This window comes from Kogia breviceps, chromosome 6 (genome assembly GCF_026419965.1).
Source record: "Kogia breviceps isolate mKogBre1 chromosome 6, mKogBre1 haplotype 1, whole genome shotgun sequence".
Taxonomy (NCBI): Eukaryota; Metazoa; Chordata; class Mammalia; order Artiodactyla; family Physeteridae; genus Kogia; species Kogia breviceps.
In genome coordinates this window covers 81963179-81988627 of record NC_081315.1, presented here as the reverse complement: position 1 = coordinate 81988627, position 25449 = coordinate 81963179, and the positions used below count along the sequence as shown (strand labels likewise).

The 25449-nt window shown below is 36.4% G+C and overlaps 1 protein-coding gene across 2 annotated transcripts; it reads left to right on the top strand.

The window, feature by feature from the left end:
* Positions 1–864: 864 nt before the first annotated feature.
* Positions 865–23880, top strand: TMEM33 (transmembrane protein 33). Of its 2 annotated transcripts, none has more exons than XM_059065847.2 (8): positions 865–991; positions 1160–1231; positions 4563–4657; positions 5221–5408; positions 8442–8509; positions 9148–9281; positions 13899–13982; positions 18148–23880. In XM_059065847.2, exons 2-8 carry the CDS (start codon positions 1187–1189, stop codon positions 18275–18277), a joined length of 744 nt encoding a protein of 247 aa, XP_058921830.1. In that variant the 5' UTR covers positions 865–991; positions 1160–1186; the 3' UTR covers positions 18278–23880. The 2 variants fall into 2 exon arrangements, with proteins under 2 accessions (XP_058921830.1, XP_066892260.1); XM_067036159.1 differs by having other exon boundaries at positions 871–966.
* Positions 23881–25449: the final 1569 nt, after the last annotated feature.

The following is a 25449-nucleotide window of genomic DNA, read 5'->3' as shown; positions in this document are numbered from 1 at the left end:
TCCTCTTTTCCTGTTTCCAGAGTGATCTTTTTATGTCTCACAATGTCACACTTCTTAAAATTGTACCATGGTTCTCTGGATTTCGGGTCAAGTCTAGATCCTCTCTTTAGCACACCTGCTGGCCTCTCTAACCCACATCTTGCACAATGCACATCCTCCCCCGAACACACACACACACACACACACACACACACACACACACACCTCCCACGCCCATCCCTGCCTCCACTGGCATGTTCATTGTGGTTATATTGAACAAGTTCTCTGTCCTGTTGCTTCACGTGCTTTCTGTTGCCGTCTGCAATCCCCACCCCCATGTAGCTACCTTCTCCTTGAACTACCTCAAAACCTAGGGCCAGAATTAGATTTTCCAGGAACCCTTCCCAGACCCCTCTGATTAGGGCCTCCTGTGATTAACTCGGCCCCTCCGCATAGGACACAAGCAGTGTGCCGTGATTTCACGCAGTCTGTGTCACAACCATCTTTTTATCCTCCTTGCCAAGTATGGAGCCTGTCACACAGCAGGCCTCAGGAAGTGCTTGCTGAAAGAACTAATGTTAGAAATATCACCACAGGGCCTCTTGAGCCCCTGGAACAAAACAGCAAAGAAGACATTTCTGAGGCTTCTATATCAGGGAGTAGAGAGCCTTCGTGGTTTGCCATTGGGCAAGGAGGACAATCTTTGAGCTGTGACGATGAGACAAAAGCTGCTTGGCCAGCCCCGCTTCTTAGCTTACAGAGCAACTGGCGTGCACGACACGGGAAGCCGAAGCCAGAAAAACGACACTTCCCATCATGCCTCAGGGCACCGCTACGGGTTTCCCCTCTGCGTCACCGCCTCTTCCCTACGGAAGTGAAGGGAGCACTTCCGGGTTCGGCAATAACCTGGAGCCGGCGGCCTTAGCTCGGCCTCGTTGGGCCTTGTTCCGAAGTTCAGCCTTCGCTCCGCTCTTTCTAGAAACCCAGGTTTGCTCTTGGCGGTGCCGGACAGGTATTTCCCGGCCGCTGCGGGTACCCGCGGGAGAGTCCGCTGCACTGAAGCGGCGAGTCGTCTGCTCTGTGGAGGCTCGGAAGCTCCCTCCGGGAGCAGGAAAGCCAGTTCCTGGAGTCGCGGCCCCGGTGCTGACCTTCCATCGCTCTTTTCCCTTTCCGATTGCAGCGTCCCAGACGCGTGTGTGAGACCCCCATGGCGGATACGGCCCCGAACGGCCCCCAGGGGGCGGGTGCAGTGGTAAGTGAGCAGGCAGGGCCGTGTGGCTTGATCTGCAAGTTAGGAAGGAGCCGGAAGTGTTGGAAGTCGGGTCCGAGGCGTTGCAGAGGCTCCTTGCTTTCAGGACTGGGATTACTGGTGCGGGTGGGGGTGGGGAGAGGGCCGATCGTGAGCGAAGACGTTAGAGGGAGCTACAGGTTTCTGTTTCTGAAGTGACACCGGGGCGGCCTGGAGCAGGTGGCCCTTATCTGCATGCCCACCTGTATGCCGCGGAGATTAGGCCTTCTTGCTTCTTCCCACCCCTCGGTCCCTGTCCTGTGTCCTAGGGTTGAAGATGCCACCTGAGATCGAGGCGTGATACACGCCTTGTTCCGCACACGCGTGTTGGCCCAGAACCGTTCTGCCCGTTTTTAAGCAGAAAGGGGAGCGGTCGTTTTCTTTTCCTTTCGTCGTTTTATGAAGAGAAATGTTATTATGCTTTTGTAACTTTTTTATTTTTAAGATGCAGGTCTGCTGCTTACTAGTTTCTTGTACCAGAAGCATAATTGTCCTCTAATTTTAAACACTAAGTATGTGAACTGAGCCGAGTGACGTTTTTCTTTTCAAACATTTGCAACGTCTCTTTATATGCTCACTTTTTCTTTTTTTCTTCCCTTAATTTTGCTGAACCATTTGAGAGTTGCTTACATCATGATCATTAACCCATAAGTGCTTCAGTATTCTTCTACGTGACCACAGTGCAGTTATCACAGCAATTTTTGCAGTTAAATTTGGGAAATTTAACGTTGATACGTGTTATCAACCAAATACACAATTTATATTCAGATTTCCTCAATTGTCCTTTAAAGCTGCTTCCTCCTTATCCAGACTCATTCAGAAAGTGTGCATTGCGTTTCCTGGCCTTTGGTCCCTTTTAGTCTGGAACAGTTCCCTTGTCCTCCCCCTCCCATTTTTGTCTTTCGAGAGTTGAGACCTGTTGTTTTGCAGAACGCTTCTCAAATTGGAGTTGTCTGATTCCTGCCCCCCCCACACACACAGATGACTGGATTCAGGTTACACATTTTGGTAGGATTATTAAATAAGTGATATTCCGTTCTTCTCAGGGCATTATATATATATCAGGAAACATTTTATGTTGATATATCTCATCATTGGAGATAAGTTTGATCGTTTGGTTAAGGTGGTGTCCACCAGAGTCTCTATTGTAAAGATAACTTGTTTCCCTTTGTAAATAAAAGTGTTCTATGTCATGATACTTTAAGATTGTGTGAATAATTTTTGACCTCAATAGTTTTTTCACCCAAAGATACATTATATTTTTTGCCTGAATTATTTGTAACATGGTCAGTCAATTCACTCTTAAAATGTAAACCAAAACACTTTTTTAAACTCTTTTTTAATTGTGTAGTAAAATGCACATGCATAAAAGTGTACAAGATGAAATGCACAGTTCAGTGATTTATCACCAAATGAACACTGTAAACAAATAGGTTTTAAAGAAAATGTTCTAAAATTAAATTTCAAACTATCATGTAGAATCTGAATATTTGTAGAGAAATTGAGCACTATAAGCATTGACTACTGGTGATCATTTAAATTTAGAAGAGTAACAGTAGTAGGATTGGGTAGAATAAAGTAGAGGCATATACCTGAAATTACCTGCATACTGTTAGAAAGAATGCAATAAAGTTAAATAAAAAGCATCCTTGAATTTTAAAAGATACTTGCATTTTTCCCCAAAGCTTTTTTTATATCTTCTTTCAAATGATAAATAAGTCAGATTGCTTTGAGCAGTGTTTTAGACTCCTGGTTAAGACCTATTAGTGAGATTTGAAATCCTTTTCATGGAAACACTGTTTATAAAACATTAAATAGAATACAAAATACCAAAATTTATCATACATAGTAAAGATAAATATTGTTTTTGTGAGATTGTTTATTTTATATACTCACATATGTCTGTATTGGGTCTTGATGTAAAAATTGTTTGTGTAGGTTCTATCAAAAAATGTAAAAGCCACTTTAGAATTTGACACAATACAGTTTGAATGAGAAAACCAATTTTAAGTTTTGCATTCATGATGATGGAGACATCTGTTGGCAAAATGAAGCAAAAGAAAAGATAGAATGAGGAAAAAATGGAGAAGAAAGTGATGTATAGAAGTTTAATCCAGGGCCGCAGAAATCAGGCTAAGGCTTGTCAGGGAGCTTCAAGAGGATGAAGAAAGTCATAAAATCGGAGGTGTGAATAATGGGACAATGTCAGGTGCCATTAATACCTGAAAGCCATATTTTGAGCCCCTACAGTATGCCAGGCCTTTGTGTGTACGTTGGCAAATCATCCAGAGGCTAAGTGACTATTAACCACGGTTTTACATTTCTTCTTTGTAAGGTTGATTTAGTCCAAACTGGCTTTGTGTGATGCCTTTTTACTCAGACCTGAGACTTCCCTGTTTGAATTTGAGATTTTTTTCTAAGAATAGGCATTATGGTTCTCTTGAGAGCAATTAGTTCTTATTTAATGTTCTTTTAAAGTAGGTGAAGCCAGTATTACAAGTGTTGAAGGAATAGACAATTGTAGTTAAATTTTTCTTGCGTAATTAGTCTTTTTTTTTTTAATGTCAACTGGTTTCTTTCTATTTAAGTACTTCCTATGCTTTCCATATCAAAACTATAAGGAGGGGACTTCCCTGGTGGCAGTGGTTCAGAATCTGCCTGCCAGTGCAGGGGACACAGGTTCGAGCCCTGGTCCGGGAAAATCCCACATGCTGCGGAGCAAATAAGCTGGTGCACCACAACTACTGAACCTGCGCTCTAGAGCCCGCGAGCCACAACTCCTGAGCCCGAGTGCCACAACTACTGAAGCCCGCATGCCTAGAGCCCATGCTTCGCAGCAAAGAAGCCACCGCAAACAAACAAACTTGTTTTTAAAAAAAAAAAAAACTGTAGGGAGTTTGGCATTGTTACTGAGCATATACATGAAACAGTTGTCCTAAGAGTTTACACTTAATGATCTTAAAAAATCAATTGCTACAGGGGCATTGAGACTTTTTTTTTTTTTGCGGTACGCGGGCCTCTCACTGTTGTGGCTTCTCCCGTTGCGGAGCGCAGGCTCCGGATGCGCAGGCTCAGCGGCCATGGCTCACGGGCCCAGCCTCTCCGCGGCATGTGGGATCTTCCCGGGCCGGGGCACGAACCCGTATCCCCTGCATCGGCAAAGTGGACTCTCAACCACTGCGCCACCAGGGAAGCCCTGAGACATTTTGAATAGGAATAAAACTACATAATATTCATCCTTAAAAACATAATTTGCAAGCTTAATTTACAACAGTATTTTTCTTTTTACATTCAGCAATTCTTGATGGCCAATAAACTGGACACGGCAATGTGGCTTTCTCGCTTGTTCACAGTTTACTGCTCTGCTTTGTTTGTTCTGCCTCTTCTTGGGTATGTATTATACATGTTTCTGCCTTTGGTATTCACTTGTTCACTTTTTCTGGAATACCTTTTAGGCGTCACACTTGTTAAACTGCAAGGGGTTCAAGGACAAATAAAACACAGGTCTCATCCTTAAGGCACTAGTATTCTAGTAATACCAACTGGAGGTATATTTTATATCATGTGCTTTGTGAAAAGTAACATCACATTGAAAATTGAGAGAAAATGGATGTGGGGATGAGATAAGTTCGTGTATTTTTTTGCATTTTTGATTGTTAAAAGGAAGAATGACTGCTTTATAAAATTCAGTTGGGTATTGTACATCAACTATGCTTCAATAGAAATAAATAAATAAAAATTCAGTTGGATATATATATATATATATATATATATATATATATATATATATAAAGTGATGCTTCTAAAAAGATATAGTAGGGTCAAGCAATTTTTTTTTTCTATTGACAAGTAATAGATTTAGGTATTGTGCAATTATGATGCAATTCACAAAGGAGGAAAAGACAGGGTAGTTGTTTATGTCTCCTGGTAACCTCTCCCCTGGTAATTTGCAGGTTGCATGAAGCAGCAAGCTTTTACCAACGTGCTTTGCTGGCAAATGCTCTGACTAGTGCTCTGAGGCTGCACCAAAGATTACCACACTTCCAGTTAAGCAGAGCATTCCTGGCCCAGGCTTTGTTAGAGGACAGCTGCCACTACCTGTTGTATTCACTCATCTTTGTCAATTCCTACCCTGTTACAAGTATCCTTTTGTACCTTTTTGACAGTGAAATTGCCTACTGAGTGTATAGGAGATCTCTTCTTATTTTTTTGCTACAGGAAGGATTCAGCAGTGAGGGTGGTCCTTGAAGCCTGGGTTGGTTGGTTTGTTGGCGCTTCATTTGAATGAAGATACATTAAGTGTAAGAATTTCTGACTCTGAAATGTCAAGTCCAAATTTTGAAGAGCTGATTGGGAATTTTAAACTTTGTCTCCTTGATCTTGCCTCTTGTAAGCTTCTTTATTAGCAATGGATATTTTAAAATTCAGATTCAAAGCACAAGCCTATGGAGTACTTATTTTAATATATGTTTCCTTCGTTTAATTCACTCATTCTTTGGGAAAATGCCCAGATGCCTTGCCTTAAGAAAAGAGGAATCCTCAGCTCTTTCTTTCAACTCCCAGTGAGCTAGAAACAAATGGAAATTAATCCAGAAATAACTTACTTAAGCTGAGAATGGGATAATTAATCAGTAAAATAAATAGAAATTAGTATTTGCTATGGATAGAGTAGAATATAAGGACACATGGATACTCTCTGGAGCCAATCGGTTGTCCACCCCCCACCCCTCCCCCCTCATGAATCATCCCTCAGGGAAGTATTCTGTACTTTCAGAAGTACTGTTCTTAAGTGTTCTTGAATATTTATGATACAACTGTACATAATGGAAAGCACAATAAAATATATCTCTAACAGTAAATACTGCCTATTTAAGATAATATTTTCTATGTTTATGAAGTATCAAATTTTAAATAGATTGTTTATAAGTTTTAAGGAAAAGAGAATAGGAGGAAATTGACATTTTTTTGAGCACCTATTTTGCCAGTATATACAGACTTGACATACTTGATCCTTGCAACACTGAAAAAAATGGTGAGCATTATACTATTGATAAGGCTACTGAGGCTCAAAGAGTTTAAAGTAACTTGCCTGGCATCACATTGGCAAGTGAGTAGTAATGTAGGTAAAACTCACTAGGTAATTGTTGTACTACAACTGTAAATGATAAGCACATTTGTTTGGCATATCATCGGGTTGACCTGCTTTTGTCAGCCACATTCATTGAGGTCCTTTATAATCACCAATATTAAAATTCTTGCTTTTCTGAAATATAATGGGAAATTATATAGAGGTTCATATTTCTGCCCTTACTAGCTTAAAATTTCTTTGAAAAGAAAAACAAATGATAGAAGCTGTTTTCTAGATAATTAATGTAGAGCAAATTGAATACATCAGTACTGACCTCTGGGACAGTTTTATTGAGTGAATCCTGAGACGGTGCCAAATGATTCATGACAGTGAAGACAACCTCTTTGCCTTTTCTATCCAATTAATTATTTGCTAGGCCATCTCTAGGGAATGTTAGAGTTAGGATTTAATGTTCTTTAAATTCTTATGGGGGGGGAGTATGCAATGGGAATAGCATAAACTATTAATTGGCAAGAAATACTAATCTGATTGCTAAAGTAGTTGGGTATTATGTTAATAAAGGTGATCCCAAAGTCATGTTCTGATCTTTGCTCTTAGAAAGGTGTTGTATTGTCCTTTTTCTATTGTACACTCTTCACCCCATGTGTTTTCTAAATAGTTTAAACGTAACAGTGAATGCTAAGGTTATGAATCTCTTATCAAGGATTTGTGAACTGTAGAATGTTAGAGATGTAAGACTCATTAGAAATCCCTAGGTTTGATCACTGCAAATTCATATGACAGAAGATGGAGCTTGGCCTAGGGAAATGAAGTTAGTGTCAGAGCCAGGAGTGAAACCCAGATATCTTGACTCTGAATTAAGGATTCTGTTAAAAGTGTAAAACTGTGTGTGTGTGTGTGTGTGTGTGTGTGTGTGTGTGTGTGTGTGTGTGTGTGTATGATCTCAGGAAATTGGCATTTTACTTAAATTTTATGAGTGGCACAGAAGAATTAGTGAGGATATTAATCGGAGAACATTTATATTAGAGAGTTAGGATTCTTATAATATTTGGCTATAGGTCAGTGTTTTACTAGCTACCTGGAACTTAGGAACCTTTGGGTCTTAAATGATGAGTTATGGTTATAATGAATTTTATACTCAGGTTATGCTGTAGTGGTCATTTCCCTCACACCAAGCTTTCATTTGGTGTAGAAAAATATAATGGTTTATTTCTTAGAAATTGCTACTAATTTTAGGGCAAGTATTTTTGCCCTTCATAATTAACTGTCTATATCATTTCATGGAAATAACTTGGGCAAGTGGGGTTTTTTTGTTATCAACCTAGCAGAAATTGGTGTAAAGTCTTTTGAGCAATTTCCATTTTTCAAAAAGCTGAATGAAAATTGTATATTTTATCTATGACATAAAGCCAAACAGTGAAACTCAAATATAAGGATTCTTTGCTCACGTCTGTAATTAAACTGATGAGACTCTCAATTGACTATATGCAAAACCAAATATACACTGTCTTTTTTATTTGTACAGAATGAGAACACATTAACTGTAAAAGCTTGATTGGAACAGTATCTCAAAATAATGGGGCCCTTGTAGGAAAGAAAGAATTAAGGATCTTTAGTTGAGGAAAATTTGAGAACTACTCTTTAAACCATTTACTCTATACTCTTTCCTAAGCAACTGAGTTGATGAAAGCAGTACAAAAGACTATTTTGGTATTTGAAGGCTAAGTTATTCTGTCCAGGATGACCATTGTAGGGTTAAAAGCTATATTACTTAACGCTTTGAGTTGGCCTAGATTTCAACTTGATTTAGCCAATGTTCGCAATATTTTATTCAATAGGAATAGATGAAAAAGCTTTTTTCACTATTCATAAAAAGAGCTATGAGGTTTAAAAAATGAAAGTTGACTTTCTTATTTACAGATTTAAAAAACCTTCATTTTATAAGGTGTATCAGTAGACCAAAAGCCATCACCGAACTCATTTTAGCAGATGCCATTTTAGATCTGTATATTTGAACATAATACATAGCCTGTGTTGCAAAGTGCTTGATGAATTTTTAATGTTTTCCTTAATTATTTTCTTCAGTGAGTATTTTCCCAGTCTTGTTATTTTCTTTACTTCATGCTGCCACATACACGAAAAAGGTCCTTGATGTAAGTAAAATTGTGCTGGCTTTGTTTTCTGTTTTTGACTCCTGGATTTACAGATAGTTGATACAAATTTGAGTTTTAAGACATTTGGGCATTTGTCACAAAAAGGTCCTATATTCTGTACAAGCTTGCTCTAAATTCGTGATTTGAAAGCTTTGGTATATTTTACTATTTAAGTTTCAATAAAATAGTACATTTTGTAGATAAGGGGTTGTATTTAAGTTCTTGGATCACAACAGTAATTGGACTCTGTAATTTCTACCTTTAATCAACTAAGGAGTCACAGATACTTTAACTGTATTTCTGGGTAGCCAGGTTTTGTTATGGTTGGAGAGAAATAACCACCACTTTTCTTAAAATAATCTAATCTTTCTTAAGGAAGATAAAGTGTCTATGAATGAAAAGGACTTTTATTGAACTTGTTTCTCTATTTAACTCTACAAATGTAGAAAATACAATAAAGCAGGAACATATGTTAACTTTTGTCCCTAAATAATTTGTAAATTTTTATATCATCATTTTCAAATAATTGTCTTTTGGTTGTATTGTGTATTGGATATGCAATTTATCTAAAGAAAGAAAATAATTGAGTGATCGAAAATGCTTTTGTTATTTCTAATGTTTGTTTTCTTATGTTTTAGGCAAAGGGTTCAAATAGTTTACCTCTGCTGAGATCTCTTTTGGATAAATTAAGCGCTAATCAACAGAATATTCTGAAATTCATTGCTTGTAATGAAATATTCTTGATGCCTGCTACAGTTTTTATGCTTTTTAGGTAAGAATAAAAATATATTTATTTTAGGAGGCTGGTGTCTAAGTGAACATAATAAACATCAACTCAAATTTTATCTTGCTTACATCTATTGAAGTACGTACTGAGATTCAGAGCTTAGATGGATCTTAGCAATCATCTTTTCACATGATAGTAGAGAACCTGAGAGTATAGTAAACTCCTGAGTTTACTGTGATAAACCTAGGCATTTGTCTTCTTTATTATTCCTTGTGATTTATCATTTAACATTTTGAAAATTAATTTCAGAATAACTACTTTTGAAAGAATCTTAGGAAGGCTAGTTTAGTCCATTCTAACATTATTGAGATGATTTTTCCCATACTAGAGAAAAATCTGAAAAATAAAGGTCTGGTATTATTAGTTGCTCACTGCCACCTCCGTAGTTTGTTTGTATGTTAATTATAGAAGGAATGCATGAATAAAGAAAGCCTTCCTTTTAAAAATAGAACATTAGGATAGTATTGACCTCTCTATCTGTATTCTTACATTTAAGTTTTAAAACCACATTTCTGCCCAGATTATTGCTTTTTCAATTTTCAGTTTCTCAAGTAATAGGACATTACAAATAAAAGCTAAAATACCATTTGACTGTGAATCCTAGTTAGATTCTGTCCTTTCCTTCCCAGAGCTAAGGAGTTTGATATGGGTACATGTCTGTAGTTCTTTTAAAGTACTTACACAGATGGAGAGAAAATATATATTATTATTTTATGCGTGCGGGGCTTTGTTTAGTTTTTTGGGGTTTTTAAAATAAATTTATTTTATTTGTGGCTGTATTGGGTCTTTGTTGCTGCGCGTGGGCTTTCTCTAGTTGAGATGAGTGGGGACCACTCTGTTGCGGTGTGCTGGCTTCTCATTACGGTGGCTTCTTTTGTTGCAGAGCATGGGCTCTAGGTGTGCAGGCTTCAGTAGTTGCAGCACGTGGGCTCAGTAGTTGTGGCACAGAGGCTTAGTTGCTCCGTGGCATGTGGGATCTTCCTGGACCAGGGCTCATACCCATGTCCCCTGCATTGGCAGGTGGATTCTTAAGCACTGTGCCACCTGGGAAGTCCCTTTGTTTAGTTTTTATTTTACATCAAAGGCATCAATTGTCTGCATCTTGCTTTTTTCGTTCATACAGTATGTTTTCGTGACCTATTTATATGACATTCATATTTCTGGTTTGTTTCATTTAATGGCTGTATAGTGTTCCATCATATTATTATGCTATATTTTATTACCCATTCCCCTGTTGATGGCCATTTGTTTCCAAATTTTTACTTTTCCACATGTTGATGCAGTAAACATTTTTTTTACCTGTCTGCTTATACTTTTGTGCGAGTCTGTACTTTTGCTGAGTCTAAGCTAGGTGCATTTTATATTTAATAGACCATACCAAATTGTCCTCTAATAGGTCTGTATTACCTGTTTTCCATAATTTCATTAATTTGTAACAAACTTGTTTTTGTCTATGAAATATTTCATTTTAATGTTCATTGCCTTGGTTAACTAGTAAGGTTTTTATATACCTGACAGTTATTCCTTTCTTTAGCAGTCTTTCTTTAAGCTGGTAATAGAGTTTTCTAGATTTCCTCATAAATGCATCTGTGCCATTCTTATAAGTAATACCTTCCTCTGAAAACTCCAGGATCACCACATGTTGCTTAAGTTGTGGGGGTCCAAACTAGATAATATAATCTAAATAGGGTCCTGGAATGAATGATACAATGGGAAGACTTCTTATTGGGTGTTTGGGAGCTGGATTCTGGTTAATTTGACCACTAACTTAGCCTTTTGAGCCTTGATTTTCTACACTTAAAAAATTAGTAGTAGTTGAAATAAGTAATTGCCAAAACTCCTTCTAGTTGTAACATACCATGAATGTTGGGTATAGAATTTGATGTAACTGTATTTGTCGATTATTCCACTCTGAAATTTTCACCCTAGACGTTAGTTCATCTCTTTTTTGTGATCCTGATCATACACCTAAACATTTTAATTGGTAAAAGGAACCTTTTGCCCTCTTACTTTCTTCCTCATTTTTCTGTTTCTTCGGTCATCTGGTCTTGAGTCACATGAGGTTCTGTGATTTGGTCATACACTTAAACTGATCATACACTTAAACATTTTAATTGGTAAAAGGAACCTTTTGCCCTCTTGCTCATTTTTCTGTTTCTTGGGTCATGGGGTCTTGAGTCACACGAGGTTCTGTAATTTGTTTCATGTACTTGGGTGAAAGTTAAAATGTAGCTACCAAAACTAACTCTTTATGTGGAGGTAATTGGTGACTATATCTGAAACCTCCAGATTCTGGTTAATAAAATAATTTGTTCTCCTTTTAGGTAAGCTTAAGAGAATTATAATGAAATGCTGAGATGCCAGGCACACTTAAACAAAAATCTCATTTTTGGGACTTCACTGGTGGCTCAGTGGTTAAGACTCTGCCTGCCAATGCAGGGGACACGGGTTCGATCCCTGGTGTGGGAAGATCCCACGTGCCACGGAGCAACTAAGCTGGTGCGCCACAGCTACTGAGCCTGCACTCTAGAGCCCGTGAGCCACAACTTAAAAGCCCACGCACCACAACCAAGAGTAGCCCTCTCTCACCGCAACTAGAGAAAGCCCGTGCACAGCAGTGAAGACCCAACACAGCCCCCACGCCCCAAAAAAAAGCCTCATTTTTGGAACTGTAGTGAATTTTTTGTTGGAGCACCAAGTTTTGACTATATTGGAATATTAAGTCAATTGTGCTACTTAATCTTTTATTTAAACACTTATTATGTACAAGTTGATTTTAATTTTTAAGATTGTAAAGGAAATGAGAATTTACCAAAAATATTTAAATAGGGGAATCACTTTGTTATTTTAAAAAATTAAAATTAAGTAATAAAGTTTTATTCAATCCCTAATAAGAAAAACTATTCATGTTTCAAGTGTCACTTGACCACAACACAAACTGTAAAATTAAAAACAATTTTAAGTCATTATTCCTTAAATGCTACGCTTCATGGTAGAAGCACAGTCTGATATTAGAAGGCTTTATTAAGTTAAACTTGTAGCAGTAATGCATAAAGCTCTGTATTTAAAAGTGAACATTCTATGAGTTTTCTTATACATGTAGTGTATGAGTTTATCTTACATATACACACACGTGCAAAGACAAGTAAAAGGATGATCGTTGTAGTTTTATTCATTAGTAGAGCGCTTGTTACATAATAGTGCATGCATAAGATGGAATATTTGAAGCTGTGAAAAGAATGAGGTAATTTATGTGTTGTGATAGGGGATTATCTCCAAGATATAATAAGTTTAAAAGTGGTTGAGAACTGTGTAGGGTATTCCCCATTTATATTTTGGGGTGTGTGTGTTTAAAGACATGTGTATTTCTTTCTGCCTCAGTTTCTTCATCTTTAAAATCAGAATGATAATACCCCTTCCCTCCTAGAGTTAAATGGATTCAGTGCATTACAAAATGAGCACTGTGTGTTTGTCATTATATACACTTGTTTATGTAAATTTCTGGAAGGATGTATTAGAGACTGCTATGACTTTGAGGAAGGAACTAACTTGGCTGATGGAAAATTTGTTTTTCATTGAATATTCTTTTCTACTTAGGTTTTCTGTAATATGTGAATTTCTCAATTTAAAGAGTAAAAGTTTTATATGATTTATTGGGGAGGGTGGATATTACATTTAGTTATAAGTTTGTAATCGTGTAAATTTTTATTATGACAGTAATATCACACAGTTTAGGGAAAAAAAAGGCCGAAAAAGGGAATTCCCTGGCGGTCCAGTGGTTGGGACTCCACGCTTCCACTGCAGGGGCCCGGGTTTGATCCCTGGTTGGGGAATTAAGATCCCGCAAGCTGCATGGTGCAGCCAAAAAAAAATGGGGGTGGGGGGTGAGGGGTGGGACTAAAAAAAGTTAACCTAAAAAACAAACCATATTTAGCATCTTAATGCATTTATTCCCCCAAAAAAGTTTTAAAATATAGTTGTAGTAATATGTATAGCTTTATGTTCTGCTTTCTTCAGAGTTACTGTGTAGTTTTCATAGTCAAGATTTTAAGTAGTTGCATACCAGGTCCGTCAAACGTATGATTTACTTAGCCCTGTTACCTAACTATCCATGTTAGTTTGTTGCTGCATTTTATCTGTAGTTATTTTAGTGAATATCTTAAGATAGTTTTTCCTAGGAAAGTATTCCAGACTTAGAATTTCATAAACATATATATGACTCTTGAGGTATTGTTATTGTTTTATAAACCAAGAAAAATAAATAGTGTAGGCTATGTAAATTTACTAGTGACGCTGTGTGGTTTTATTAGTTTTCTTATATAAAATAAATTACTTTTCATTTTAAAACTTTATTATCAGTTATTAGTGGTAATTGTTGAAGCATTTATTTAATATTTGCTGGTTTATTTAAAAGCTTTTAAAAATTTTTAAAAAGTAATACCTACATGAATATATGAATAAATTGGATTTAGATATGATAGATATTACTGTGACCATTTGATGAAGACACACACATTCTCCAATTAAATTGTCTTTAAATTTTGAGAGTATACATATGAATTGATGATGTGTATTTATTGCCCTTGTATTTGTTTATTTCAGTGGTCAAGGAAGTTTGCTCCAGCCTTTTATATACTATAGATTCCTTACTCTTCGATACTCCTCTCGAAGAAATCCATATTGTCGGTAAGCTGGTGATTAGTTTAAACCGGTTTTATTTATTGAGTATTGTGAAATACAGTATTTGTAACTTTTAAGAGTTGTTTAACTTTTATGTTAGAATTTAGAAGCAAGCAATGTTTTTGTGCATTTAAGTTCTAGGCCTTAGAACTACCTAGGATTGATGAGGTGGTTGTACTTCTTTTCAGACACTAAGACTAGACTTTTCTTGACCACTTCTAAAACAGTGCTAAAGCTTAAGGAGTTTTAAAATGTGTAGGACATAAGTCCCACTCTCAAGGCAGTTTCCTAGTTGAAGAAACAAAAAACGCATGTCAAATAAGAAGAAAAGAAGCAGTAGTTTAGGATATGGTATTCACGTGTCAACCTATGATGAATTGTCATGTTTATTCTACTATATCAGTACTATAGTCCACAACAGGGGAGAGATCATTGAGCCAGAAGAGAGAAGAGTCCAGGAAAGTTTCACAAAATAGAGATTTTAATTTGTTCTAGAAGGATTAAAGCCTTTGAATAGACAGAATAAGGAAAAGCATTTTAGTTAGGAAAACAGAACAAGTTCAGAGGCAAGAAGATAAAAGCAGAGTTTAAGGGGCATTGAGTAGACCTTTTTGACTATTAGAGAAATTCTGAATGGTGAGTGGTTGGAGCAAAGATTTAAAAGGTATATTGGAGCCATATCATAAAACTTCTTGAGTTTCAGGGTAAGAAGTTTGGAACTTACTTTTTGGATGTATAGGAATGATGGTTTTGACATGATCATAATAGTTTTCTGATAGCCTTGTGCAGAATTGTTTGGAGTGGAAAAATGAAGCAGAAATATTTTAGTAAATTATCATAATATTGAGGAACAGAGGCTTAAATTAATTATAATAAATTATGCCTTCTGATCTCAAAAATTAGAAGAAAACAAAAATGAATAGCTGTTTTTTTTTTCTTTTTAAAAAATATATATTTATTTATTTATTTTGGCGGGCTTTTCATCGTGGTGGCTTCTCTTGCGGAGCACGGGTTCTAGGCATGCAGGCTCAGTAGTTGTGGCTCACAGGCTCTAGAGCGCATACTCAGTAGTTGTGGCACATGGGCTTAGTTGCTCTGCGGCATGTGGGATCTTCCCGGACCAGGGCTCAAATCCATGTCCCCTGCACTGGCAGGCAGATTCTTAATCACTGTGCCACCAGATAAGCCCCTGAATAGTTGTTTTTAATAGCTTCTTAAATATGTTACTCAGATACTAATGTTAACATAGTTTTTGTTTTCACATTTAAAATAAATTCATCATGTAGTAGAATTCAGCCAGAAATCCAATGAGTGTGTTAGCATGATCTCTATTATATTTTCACAAGCAAAGTAAAAACTGAATTTGAATGCTGGTCCATCATTTGCCAGGTTTATGACTTCAGGCAAGTTACTTAAATTTTAATTTCTTCACTGACAGAGAGAAAAACCTTCTGGATGTGAAATGAAGTAGTGTTTTTAAAAGTGCTTAGATTCTATTAGGTTCTTAATAAATAGTTTATTTTCCTTTTTTTAATGCTTCTGATTCTCCTTTGAAGGGGTTTTTATGCTCTCACAGACAATGTCTTTTTCACAGTACTTCCTAAAATAGAGCTTATTTTCTTTAGACATAGGTTCTTAATGAGTTCCTAGTCAAAAATAAACCTTTAATTTTACTTGATTCCATGAGTTTTTCCCTTTTTCTTTCTGGTTCTTGTATTCATTTTAGACATTATATTCTGGTTCCCTACCCTGGCATCCAGTTTTCATCAGTAGATTTGTTTTTCTCTGCTTCTTTATATCCTCTTCTTCTCTACTCCTGTTTTCTCCACATATCCTTAAATCATATCATCACCTATAAAAATGTAGAAGTGTTCAGTGGAATAGAAAAGAAAGGATGGCAGTGCTATAAGATAACACAAATATGTGCTAATAAACATCTCTCATTAGTACACGTTTTAATCAAAACAGTGGAAAGGTAATGGAAAATATTTGGGCTTATAAATATTGATAAGCAGGCTATAAAACTACATTTTCTCCACTATACTTTTTTTTTATTAAGGGTTATGAGACAGTCTATATAGCCAGTTTGTACGATGTTCACTTATCACGATATTTATTCTCAAGTTAGTGGTATGAATCCTTTGTTCATGTCTAGTGTAGATTGTGCAGAGCTGTGCTAATAGAACAGCCACTAGCCACATTTGACCATTTAAATTTAAATTAATTAAAATTCATAAAATTTAAAACTCATTTCCTGAGTCAACACTAACCATATTGTTAAGCGCTCAGAAGCCATGCATGGCTGATGGCCGCCGCATTGGACAAACAGATAGACATTTTCATCACCACTAAAAGTGCTGTTGTTTATGCCAGGAATAGAACCATGAGTACAAGAATGAGGCGTGCCTCATCAGTAACCTGAAGGGGTTTAACTAGAGTGTTTTCAGTATGCCCTCTAACTTGATTCATTAGCCTCATTTATTCCGAAGACAGTGATTGTGTGTTGATGATATAACAAGCTTAATGTGGGATTGAAATACCTGCTTTCTATGGACTTAGAGCTGAGTGAATTAGATAGCTACATAAGTCAGTATGATGATGAAGCTGCTGTGAAGGCACACAGTGCAGAGGGAGACAGATGAGAATTCACAGAGGAGGTGGTGATAGAAGGCCAAGCCTTTTGAAGTCTGAGTTCTGGCATGTGGGTGCCTGAATGCGCTTGGCATGCCAGTAGTTGTCACTTGAGTTGAGGAAGTAGTGAAGATCTGTGCCCAGAAAGGGAGATCATGTGGAAGGGTTTGGACTTTATTCTAAGGTAGGAAGAGCATTTGAAGTTTGTAATGTGGAGGGGTTGAGAACACGATAAGGTCTGATTTAGAAATACTATTCCAGAAGATGGATTTCAGGCTCACCAAAAGGACAAAAAGACCAGTTTGGAAACTGTTAGAGAAGTCCAGAGCCTGAACTAATTCAATGGTAAAAAAGGGGTAAATTTGAAATCTGTTTAGGAGGGTTGGAACTTGGGGCTTAGGGAAGAAGAATAAGATAAAGAAGACCTCCAGGTTTCTGGCCTGGGAACCTTGGAGAGTCATGAGTAATGCGGCTGTCACAAAGATAGGAGATACAAGAGGAAGGTCAGGTTTTTAGATAAATGTGCATCTTTCCAAATTTCCTTCCTGTTTTTGTGTGAGAGTGTATTAACATCCTTTTAAAAAACAGATTATTGCCTTCTCCTAACCATAAAAATAACACAGAGCATACAAAAAGGTAGAAGTCGTGTCTCTTTATGTAGGATGAGTCAGCACATAAAAATTATGAACAGCCAGAATTATCCTTGATGATTCTTTAAAGCACTTATAAATTACAATACAGTATACATGATTTTGTGTCTACTAACCTGTACAATATGTGTGATGTGTGTGTGATTACAGTATGTAATAAAGAGTACTTCGTAGGCAAGTGGCACAGTTAAGGCAAAGTCGTGATCCACAACGTGCCTGGGCTCAAAACAGGCAGCGTAACATGGGCATCATGGCAGAGAGTGGTAGGAGATGAAGCAGGAAATTCAACTGAGACCAGATTGCAGAAGGCATGGGATGTTGAGGAGGTGGGATTTAGTCTGAAGGCAAACAAGAGCTTATTTGATCAATGGAATGATCCAGTTAGGAGGTAACGTTTATTGAGCATCTTCTGTGTTGTCTCATTTAAACTTCACTATGACTTCAATAAGTACATAGATAGCCCCATTTTTCAGATGAGGAAAGCTCTAAGAGGCAGTATGTTCTTTTAAGGAAATAGTAGGTGGGATTGCTCATATTATATAATTTTTACTTTCTTGGTCTCTTTTTTAGAACTAGTTGAATTTGCCTAAGTCAGATATGAAAATTATGTGACTCAACTGTGAAGAAGATACAGATCATCCCTAATCTCAGCCCTCAGAGAGAGCCATTTATTAAATGCTTTTGTTAAATGATTTTTTTCCCCAAAAAAGGAAACAGGTGTTGGTTTGGGGAATTTTATTTTGTATGTTCCCTACAGTGCATCCTGGTTACTTCTTTTACTTCTTCAAATTCTTTAATGGCTGTGGGAAAGTCCTTCATTAGCATTTGCTCTTGCATTACGTTGCTTTTTCATTGGGGGGTTCCTGAAAGAAAACTATTTTATGTTGCAGGACCTTGTTTAATGAACTGAGGATTGTTGTTGAACATCTAATAATGAAACCTGCTTGCCCACTGTTTGTGAGAAGACTTTGTCTCCAGAGCATTGCCTTTATAAGCAGACTGGCACCAACAGTTGCATAGTTTAACATCCAGCTAAGTTATATATAATATAAATAAGCATTGTTAGCTGCTGGTACTTCTGCTATGGATGGTTAATTCCAGGTGTAAAACTGACCTCAATGCAATTTACATAATTTACATAAATGCATCTCGAAAGAAAAATGATCATTTTCCTGGCATGTTAAATCAAGCCTTTTAAACACTTTCTGAGAAACTTTATTGTAATGTATTGTTAATAGTTAGGGAAGTTTGAATCTTGTGATAAATGTATCAGTTCTTTAGATGCTGCTGTGCCTTTATCATGAAGTACATTTATTTCTCTGGTAAAAATAGCTCTAAGATTTGTTTTCATCTAATTGGTAACCTGAATTTATATCTGGCATGAGTTCATTATAGTAACATTAACATGTAAATTCAGTATATTTTGAGAGAGTATTCTTTTGCCATTCAGTAATTTTAGTTGATGATTTTAACACAAACACTTCCCACTGTATTTAATTTCAGATTGCTTTTAAATTGATTTTGTGCTGCTTTGTTAGGACAGATTTATTTTGGATGTACCATTATAATAGGAATTCTACATGTATCTTATACTATGACCTTCCAAAATTTTATTTTCATAATTACTTCTGTGGCTTTGAATATTTTTTTTAAAAAGGCCCAACTGAAAGCTTGTTAACCAATTGGGTAAATATTTGTGGTCACCTAAGCGTTTTACATCAGAGAGCAATACAGTAGTCGGACAGTTTTCCTTTCACAGACCCATTGAGTAACATTTCCCAAATAGGTAATCCTTCTTTTAGAAATGTGGACACATAGGTTTTAGTATTACTGTAGTTTATACAGTTACTTAGATCAGATTCTTGACTGCCTGTTTTCTCGGTTTCTTAGGCTTGATTTTCATAGACAGTTGCAGCAATTCAGATGCCTTTGAAAGGAATGTAACTGAAGATTGAGCGCATGACTAAACTTTGTATCTGTTCTGAAATAATAACGAAGATTATACATACTTACCCATCAAATCTGACTTAAAAGGTTAAATAGAAAGGTTTATAGGAAAGGTTATTGCCTGGGAATGGAGCCAGGGGAAGAGTTGTGGGGGAAATAGTGCACATTTTGGTGGTGTGACGCACAGCTGCATTTGGGGGGATTGGATGTATTATGCAACTGTGATTTGAGTTGTATAATATGTTAAATGTGTTCGTTGAGCTTCCATTGATTCCTTTTTAAAATTCATTCTGATCTTTATTGTTGCATGATTGGAAATGTTTAAAACCTTGCAAAATGTAAATACAGAGTAATGTAATGGTTTTTCGTGACCAGTTTTCTTCTATGTGCATGTAACTTGGATTTTTCCAGTATACTCAGTGACTTATCAGTAACATCAGTTTTCTTTTTATTCAACTTTTTGATCTATAGAAATGTGATACCTACTTGATAGCTCAACTGTCACTAGCTATTTTTGTAATTCTGTAATATTTATCTACTAAGTTAGAGAAGCCTCGTAATATACAGTTGATTGTAGGGGTGGGGCAGTCTTACTATCACTATGTATCACTATCTGATGGTTTTAAAAACTAAATTTTCTAGAGCAATAAAGTAATTATAAGGTTAAGTAAACAATATATTATTGGGCTTCCCTGGTGCCACAGTGGTTGAGAGTCCGCCTGCCGATGCAGGGGACACGGGTTCGTGCCTCGGTCCGGGAAGATCCCACATGCCGCAGAGCAGCTGGGCCCGTGAGCCATGGCCGCTGAGCCTGCGCGTCCGGAGCCTGTGCTCCGCAACGGGAGAGGCCACAGCAGTGAGAGGCCCGCGTACCGCAAAAACAAAAACAAAAACAAAAACAAAATATTATTGATTTCTAATGACGTTTTTAAAAATTTGAATTGTATCAAGAAATTTTGGCAGCTGAAGGCATACTTTTAAGTTACTAGTTGTTTTTGTTTGCTTTTACAATTTTTTTAAATCTTGAGATAATCTTAGTTTTGTAGAAGAGTTGTAAAAAATAGTAGAGTTCCTGTATACCCTTTACTCAGCTTCTCCTTGTGTTAACAGCTTCCATAACTATACAACATTTATCAAAACTAAGAAATTAACCCTGGAGCAATGCTATTAACTATTAAGGTACAGAACTTATTTACATTTCACCAGTTTTTCCTTTTATTAATTTTCTTTTTGTGTGCTCTGTTTCTACCATGATATTTCTTTGAATGATCTATAAGTATGCCTGTTTTTAGTTTTTCCTCTTTATGTTGAAAATTACTATTGGTCAAAAGGATTTTCCTAAAGGAAATAATTCATGTTTAACAAAAAGAATTTAACATTAATACTATTACAATTTAAAACCCTCTGTGCTTCAAAAATCAATGCTTTTATCACATAATGGAGTTATATTTCTGATATGCTCATGTTCTTTAAAGGAAGGCTTGATTTATAAACAAAATACTCCTAAACTCATGAAAAAATAAATCTTACAATTTGAGCATTACTAGATGTTTAGTTAGCATGAATATGTAGTTAGGAATTTTGCAGTATGAATACATAGAACTAGCTAATTTGACATCTGAAATTATAGGATAACTTGCATATCTATCAAATTAAAAATTAAGGAAATAGAGTATATAGAATGAATGTACTAGGAGAAGTTATAGGTGCATAGCTGAATTTATTTTTACTTACAGGTTTAAAAAAAAGTTGATTTAACATCCAGAATATCTAATTCTTTAGGAAGTGGTATAGTGCTGCTGTTCTTCTAGTACTTTTAGATATTAAAACCTTCTTGGACAGGTGGAACAAAATTTACTTTATTTCTAACAGAGATTCTATATTCCATTTGTATACTTGAGTCCTCATGAATTTTAACTATTTAACATCAGTCTAAAGAGAAATTTCATAAATAACAATTTGTATTTAAATTTTCTTGGGGTAAAATTCACGAAGGTAGATGCTCCTAGAAGAAGTAAGCAAGAAAGAAAGCTAACCTTTTTTTAAAACAAAATTGAATTTAGTTATTTAGGAACCTCCCTTACAGGGAAAATCAAGGCATGCTTAACATTAAACCAGAAGTTGTGAAGGATTTATGGTCTGTTGTATAACTAAGAATTGTAAAGCTATCAGAATACTTCTTTTCCTCCTAAAAATCAGGATCAAAAATCAGTTTAGGTTTGTGAGTTTAGGACATGAATATTATTCATCCGAAAAAGGAAAATAAGTGTGTATATAATGCTACAAGCAGAACTGAGAGTTTTTGTTTTTTTTTTAGTTTGAGATAAGAATGAAATTAATTTTGAGGGATTGTGGTAAAGATCCTTATCTAATGCTAAGGAATCTGTTTTAATTAATACAGTGCTGAAGCTCCCATCCACCCATCTACCCAAATCCCCTTTTGATCTGCTAGCCTCAATGCTGTCACCCAATTTGAGACTGATTTTTATTCTGTAATGAAAACCTCAAGGGAGAAAGTAACCACAGTTATGTTTATGAGCAGTAGGTGGCACTCTTTCCTCAAGAAGTCCTCAGCTGTTTTACATGGCGTTGTTGGAAGGTTAAATGCCACTAAATCCTGAGTCAGCATAAAACTAAGGACCTGAATTCCATGACTCTTTAATACGTAATTATTCAATATTCAGTAAATATTTCGTATTTACTATGAGTACATTTTTAAAATATTGAAATGTTCAAAAGCTGGAAGAAGTACCCTTTTAATATCTGCTTTATAGGTTAATAGTAGAATAGGCCACAGTTATTGGTGTTATTCAGATCATGGTCTCTCTGCGTTTTTGTTTTTGTTTTTGTTTTCATAAGTGCCTAAATTACCTAAACACATCAATTATAAAATTGCTCTTTCTCCTTCATTTCAGGTATGTAGAAAAATGGTACTTAAAATTTGTTCATGGTCATTTTGTAGGTGTACAAGGTGTAACTAGTTCCATCTCTTAAAATTTAGACTTTTCACAATAATACAAAAGCATATTGAAATTTTTGGATATTAAGAAAGGTACCTAGATTTGTAAGTTCAGTTTGAATTGCAGAGACAACTATTGATAGTTTCACTTATCATCTTGTTGGAATTTCTCTAGAGTTAAGAGAATTCTACAGAGGATATATGATAGTGTAGCTCAACAGATAATATACCAAAGGCATATATGTTTTATAAATCCAGAAGTTATTTCCAGAGATTGTTGTAATGAGCAGGCCTGTTATAATATTCTGGGTGGAAAGTTGTGACTGGATCTGATATTAAGGATAAGAAAGGAGCTATTAAAAGTTTGGGAGGTCTCCTGGTAGTAATTACTCTATGACATGTTTATCTTCAGAGGTGGTATTTGGGAGGGTTCTTAGAAAGGAACACATGCCTGTGTGAGGGGATTAACTGTAGAGTAGTCTGTCTCCTGTTGTGCAGCGCAAATAGGAAAACTGACCTGCACTGAATTTGAGTTGATGTTGACAAAAGATAAAGTACAGTATTTTTTTAGTCTAAAACAGATTCTTTTTCTTAGAAAATGATAGAGAAAAATTATTATGGGTATCTTTGCTGGAATCTAAAAATTAGCTCACATTCCAGAAGAAGGAAAGGCCCAAGAATCATTTCACTTTTTCCATCATAGTTTTCCAGAGCTACTTTTTTGATATGCTCAGTACTTTTAAACTAACCATTTTTTTTTTCTTGGTTCATGACAGTTTAGTTCCAACTAAAGACTATTTTCTTTTGTAACTTTAAAATAAGACAAATGCTTTTGATACGAATTTTTGCTTGCGTATGTATCTGTAAGTTGAGACCAAATGGGCAAAGTCTTGGGCAGATCACATTTGTGATGTGTATGTATTGGAACAAATGTAAAAGGGTCACAAGGATTAGAAAGAGAGTCATAAAAAACTGCTTGATATATAAATGCATTACTTCTGGTGCTCTATATAATGGGATATATTGAACTAAAAAATTTGTATAATCAGTATGTCAGCATTTCTTAGTAACTTCTTTTGAATCCATTTTTAATATCTAATATTATAAAGGTTGGGGAGTTACATACTCTTCAGGCCAATACTATCCAGACTGTATAAATTTATAAAAATAAATTGAAAAATTCATCATTCCCCTATATTCAAGATCAAAGCGCATAAATGCTAATGTAGGGCTCAGAGGGGACATAATATTGCTCCTGAATATTTGAGAAAATGTGAACTCCTTTCAAGAAAATCTAATAAACATAATAATCCTAGCCTGCTGACACTAAGGAAAAAGGACCTCATTCACTCTTTCTTTTATGCAGTGATTTACTGGTCCCTACTGATTCTCAAATTGAATCACTGTACTAAATTATCTGTGCTGGTACCTGTGAAAGTAAGCCCTGGGATCCATATTTGTTTTGTGTTCTGCTTAAATCAGCAAGAATGATAAATTTGATGGTGTGAAATTGGAAGTGTCAAGGGCTTTCTTTGGTGATTGAGCAAAATAATGTCTCCATTTGTAATTTATTGTGACCCTTTTTCACTGTATGTGCTTTGTATATCTAGTATTTATTTCAATACAAATTAAATTGTTGTTCCTTCATCTGTATTGTTATATCTAAGATTTTATTGATGTAAAAATCAAATTGCATAATAAAAAAATTTTCTCTGGATTTAAGCTGATTTGAAAATGTTATGTTGCAGAAAAACATTTACAGTTAGAATTTAGCTTTCCATTGCTCTTCCTTGCCTTACTGTTAGAATAAGGTGAATTTGAACTTTTGTTTGTCTTCAGCTCATCACAAACAATAGAACTGGTGTAATTTTGTGATCTAGTATGAAACTGGAAAAAAAAAATGTGGTCTAAGGTGAAACTGGAAAGAAAAGGAAAATTATAGTGCATCTCTCAGCTGTTCGCTTGCTTGCTCTCCTGTACTTCTTTGTCTAGTGAAATTTACAGCCTAGTGGATGAGTTATTTGTAAGCCTAAAATGATTCACAATATACAGTATATTCAGAGTCATAAATCAACACAGGATAACATAGAGGAATATATTTCCCTTCCAGATGTTTAGATTTAGCAGATATTTTGTGTGGCAATTTTAATAACTGGTACTAAGCAAAACACTGAACAAGCGAGTTAAATCCTTGTCCACTTACAGATTGTAGTGTAAGAGGCATTATGGAAATCAGTTGTATAAAGGCAATTTTGAGAGGTGAATAAATATTGAATTTGTAAATGAGTTGTCCGTGTAAGGGGAAAAGTGTTTGATAGCTCAATAAATTGAGTGTTAGGAGAATTGATTTCCTAAAGATTCAGTGGTATAGGCTCTTAGGAACATATACATTGTTAATTCATAATGCTCTTTCCCTGAGCATATGGGAATATTTGAAGCTGTTTAGGAAATAATTCTGAGCTTTGGGGAGGGAAAGGTCATCTCATTCCCCAAGCCTGGTTGAATGGAGTGACTCCTCAAAGAAGTGGTCAGCCATTGCTTATCGGGGAAGGAGAGGGAAAGCAGAAACAAAGGAGGAGCAGTCAAGAAACAATGGTGCAGCTGTGGAGCAGGGTCCTGTGGAGCATATTCCTTAAGGAATATGACAATATCTTTGAGTGCTGTAGGAACTATGGCCCCCACTTGGGTGGAGAATGGTAACTTAAGACTGAGCACAAGATTCCCTGAACACGGCTCTGTTACCTCACCATCTACCAATCAGAAGAAAGTGCACAGAGGAAGTCAGATCCCTCTTCTGCAAATGATTCTCCCTTTAAAAACTTTCATAGTCGGGCTTCCCTGGTGGCGCAGTGGTTGGGAGTCCGCCTGCCGATGTAGGGGACACGGGTTCGTGCCCCGGTCCGGGAAGATCCCACATGCCGCGGAGCGGCTGGGCCCGTGAGCCATGGCCGCTGAGCCTGCACGTCCGGACCCTGTGCTCCGCGACGGGAGAGTCCACCACAGTGAGAGGCCCGCGTGACGCAAAAAAAAAAAACACCAACAACTTTCATAGTCAAGCAGAATCTTCAAAGTTGATTTTTGGACACCAGTCCGTCTTCTCCTCAGAGTGCTTCCTGAATAAAGCAACTTTTCCTTTCTAACCAACACTCTCATCTTTTGAGTATTGGCATTCCAGCGGCGAGCTGCAGAACCTGAGTTCGGTAACAACACCACCTTCCTCCTGGGAGAAGAAGCTGGAGATTGAGTTCATAATTGATCATGCCTATATAATGATGCCTCCATGAAA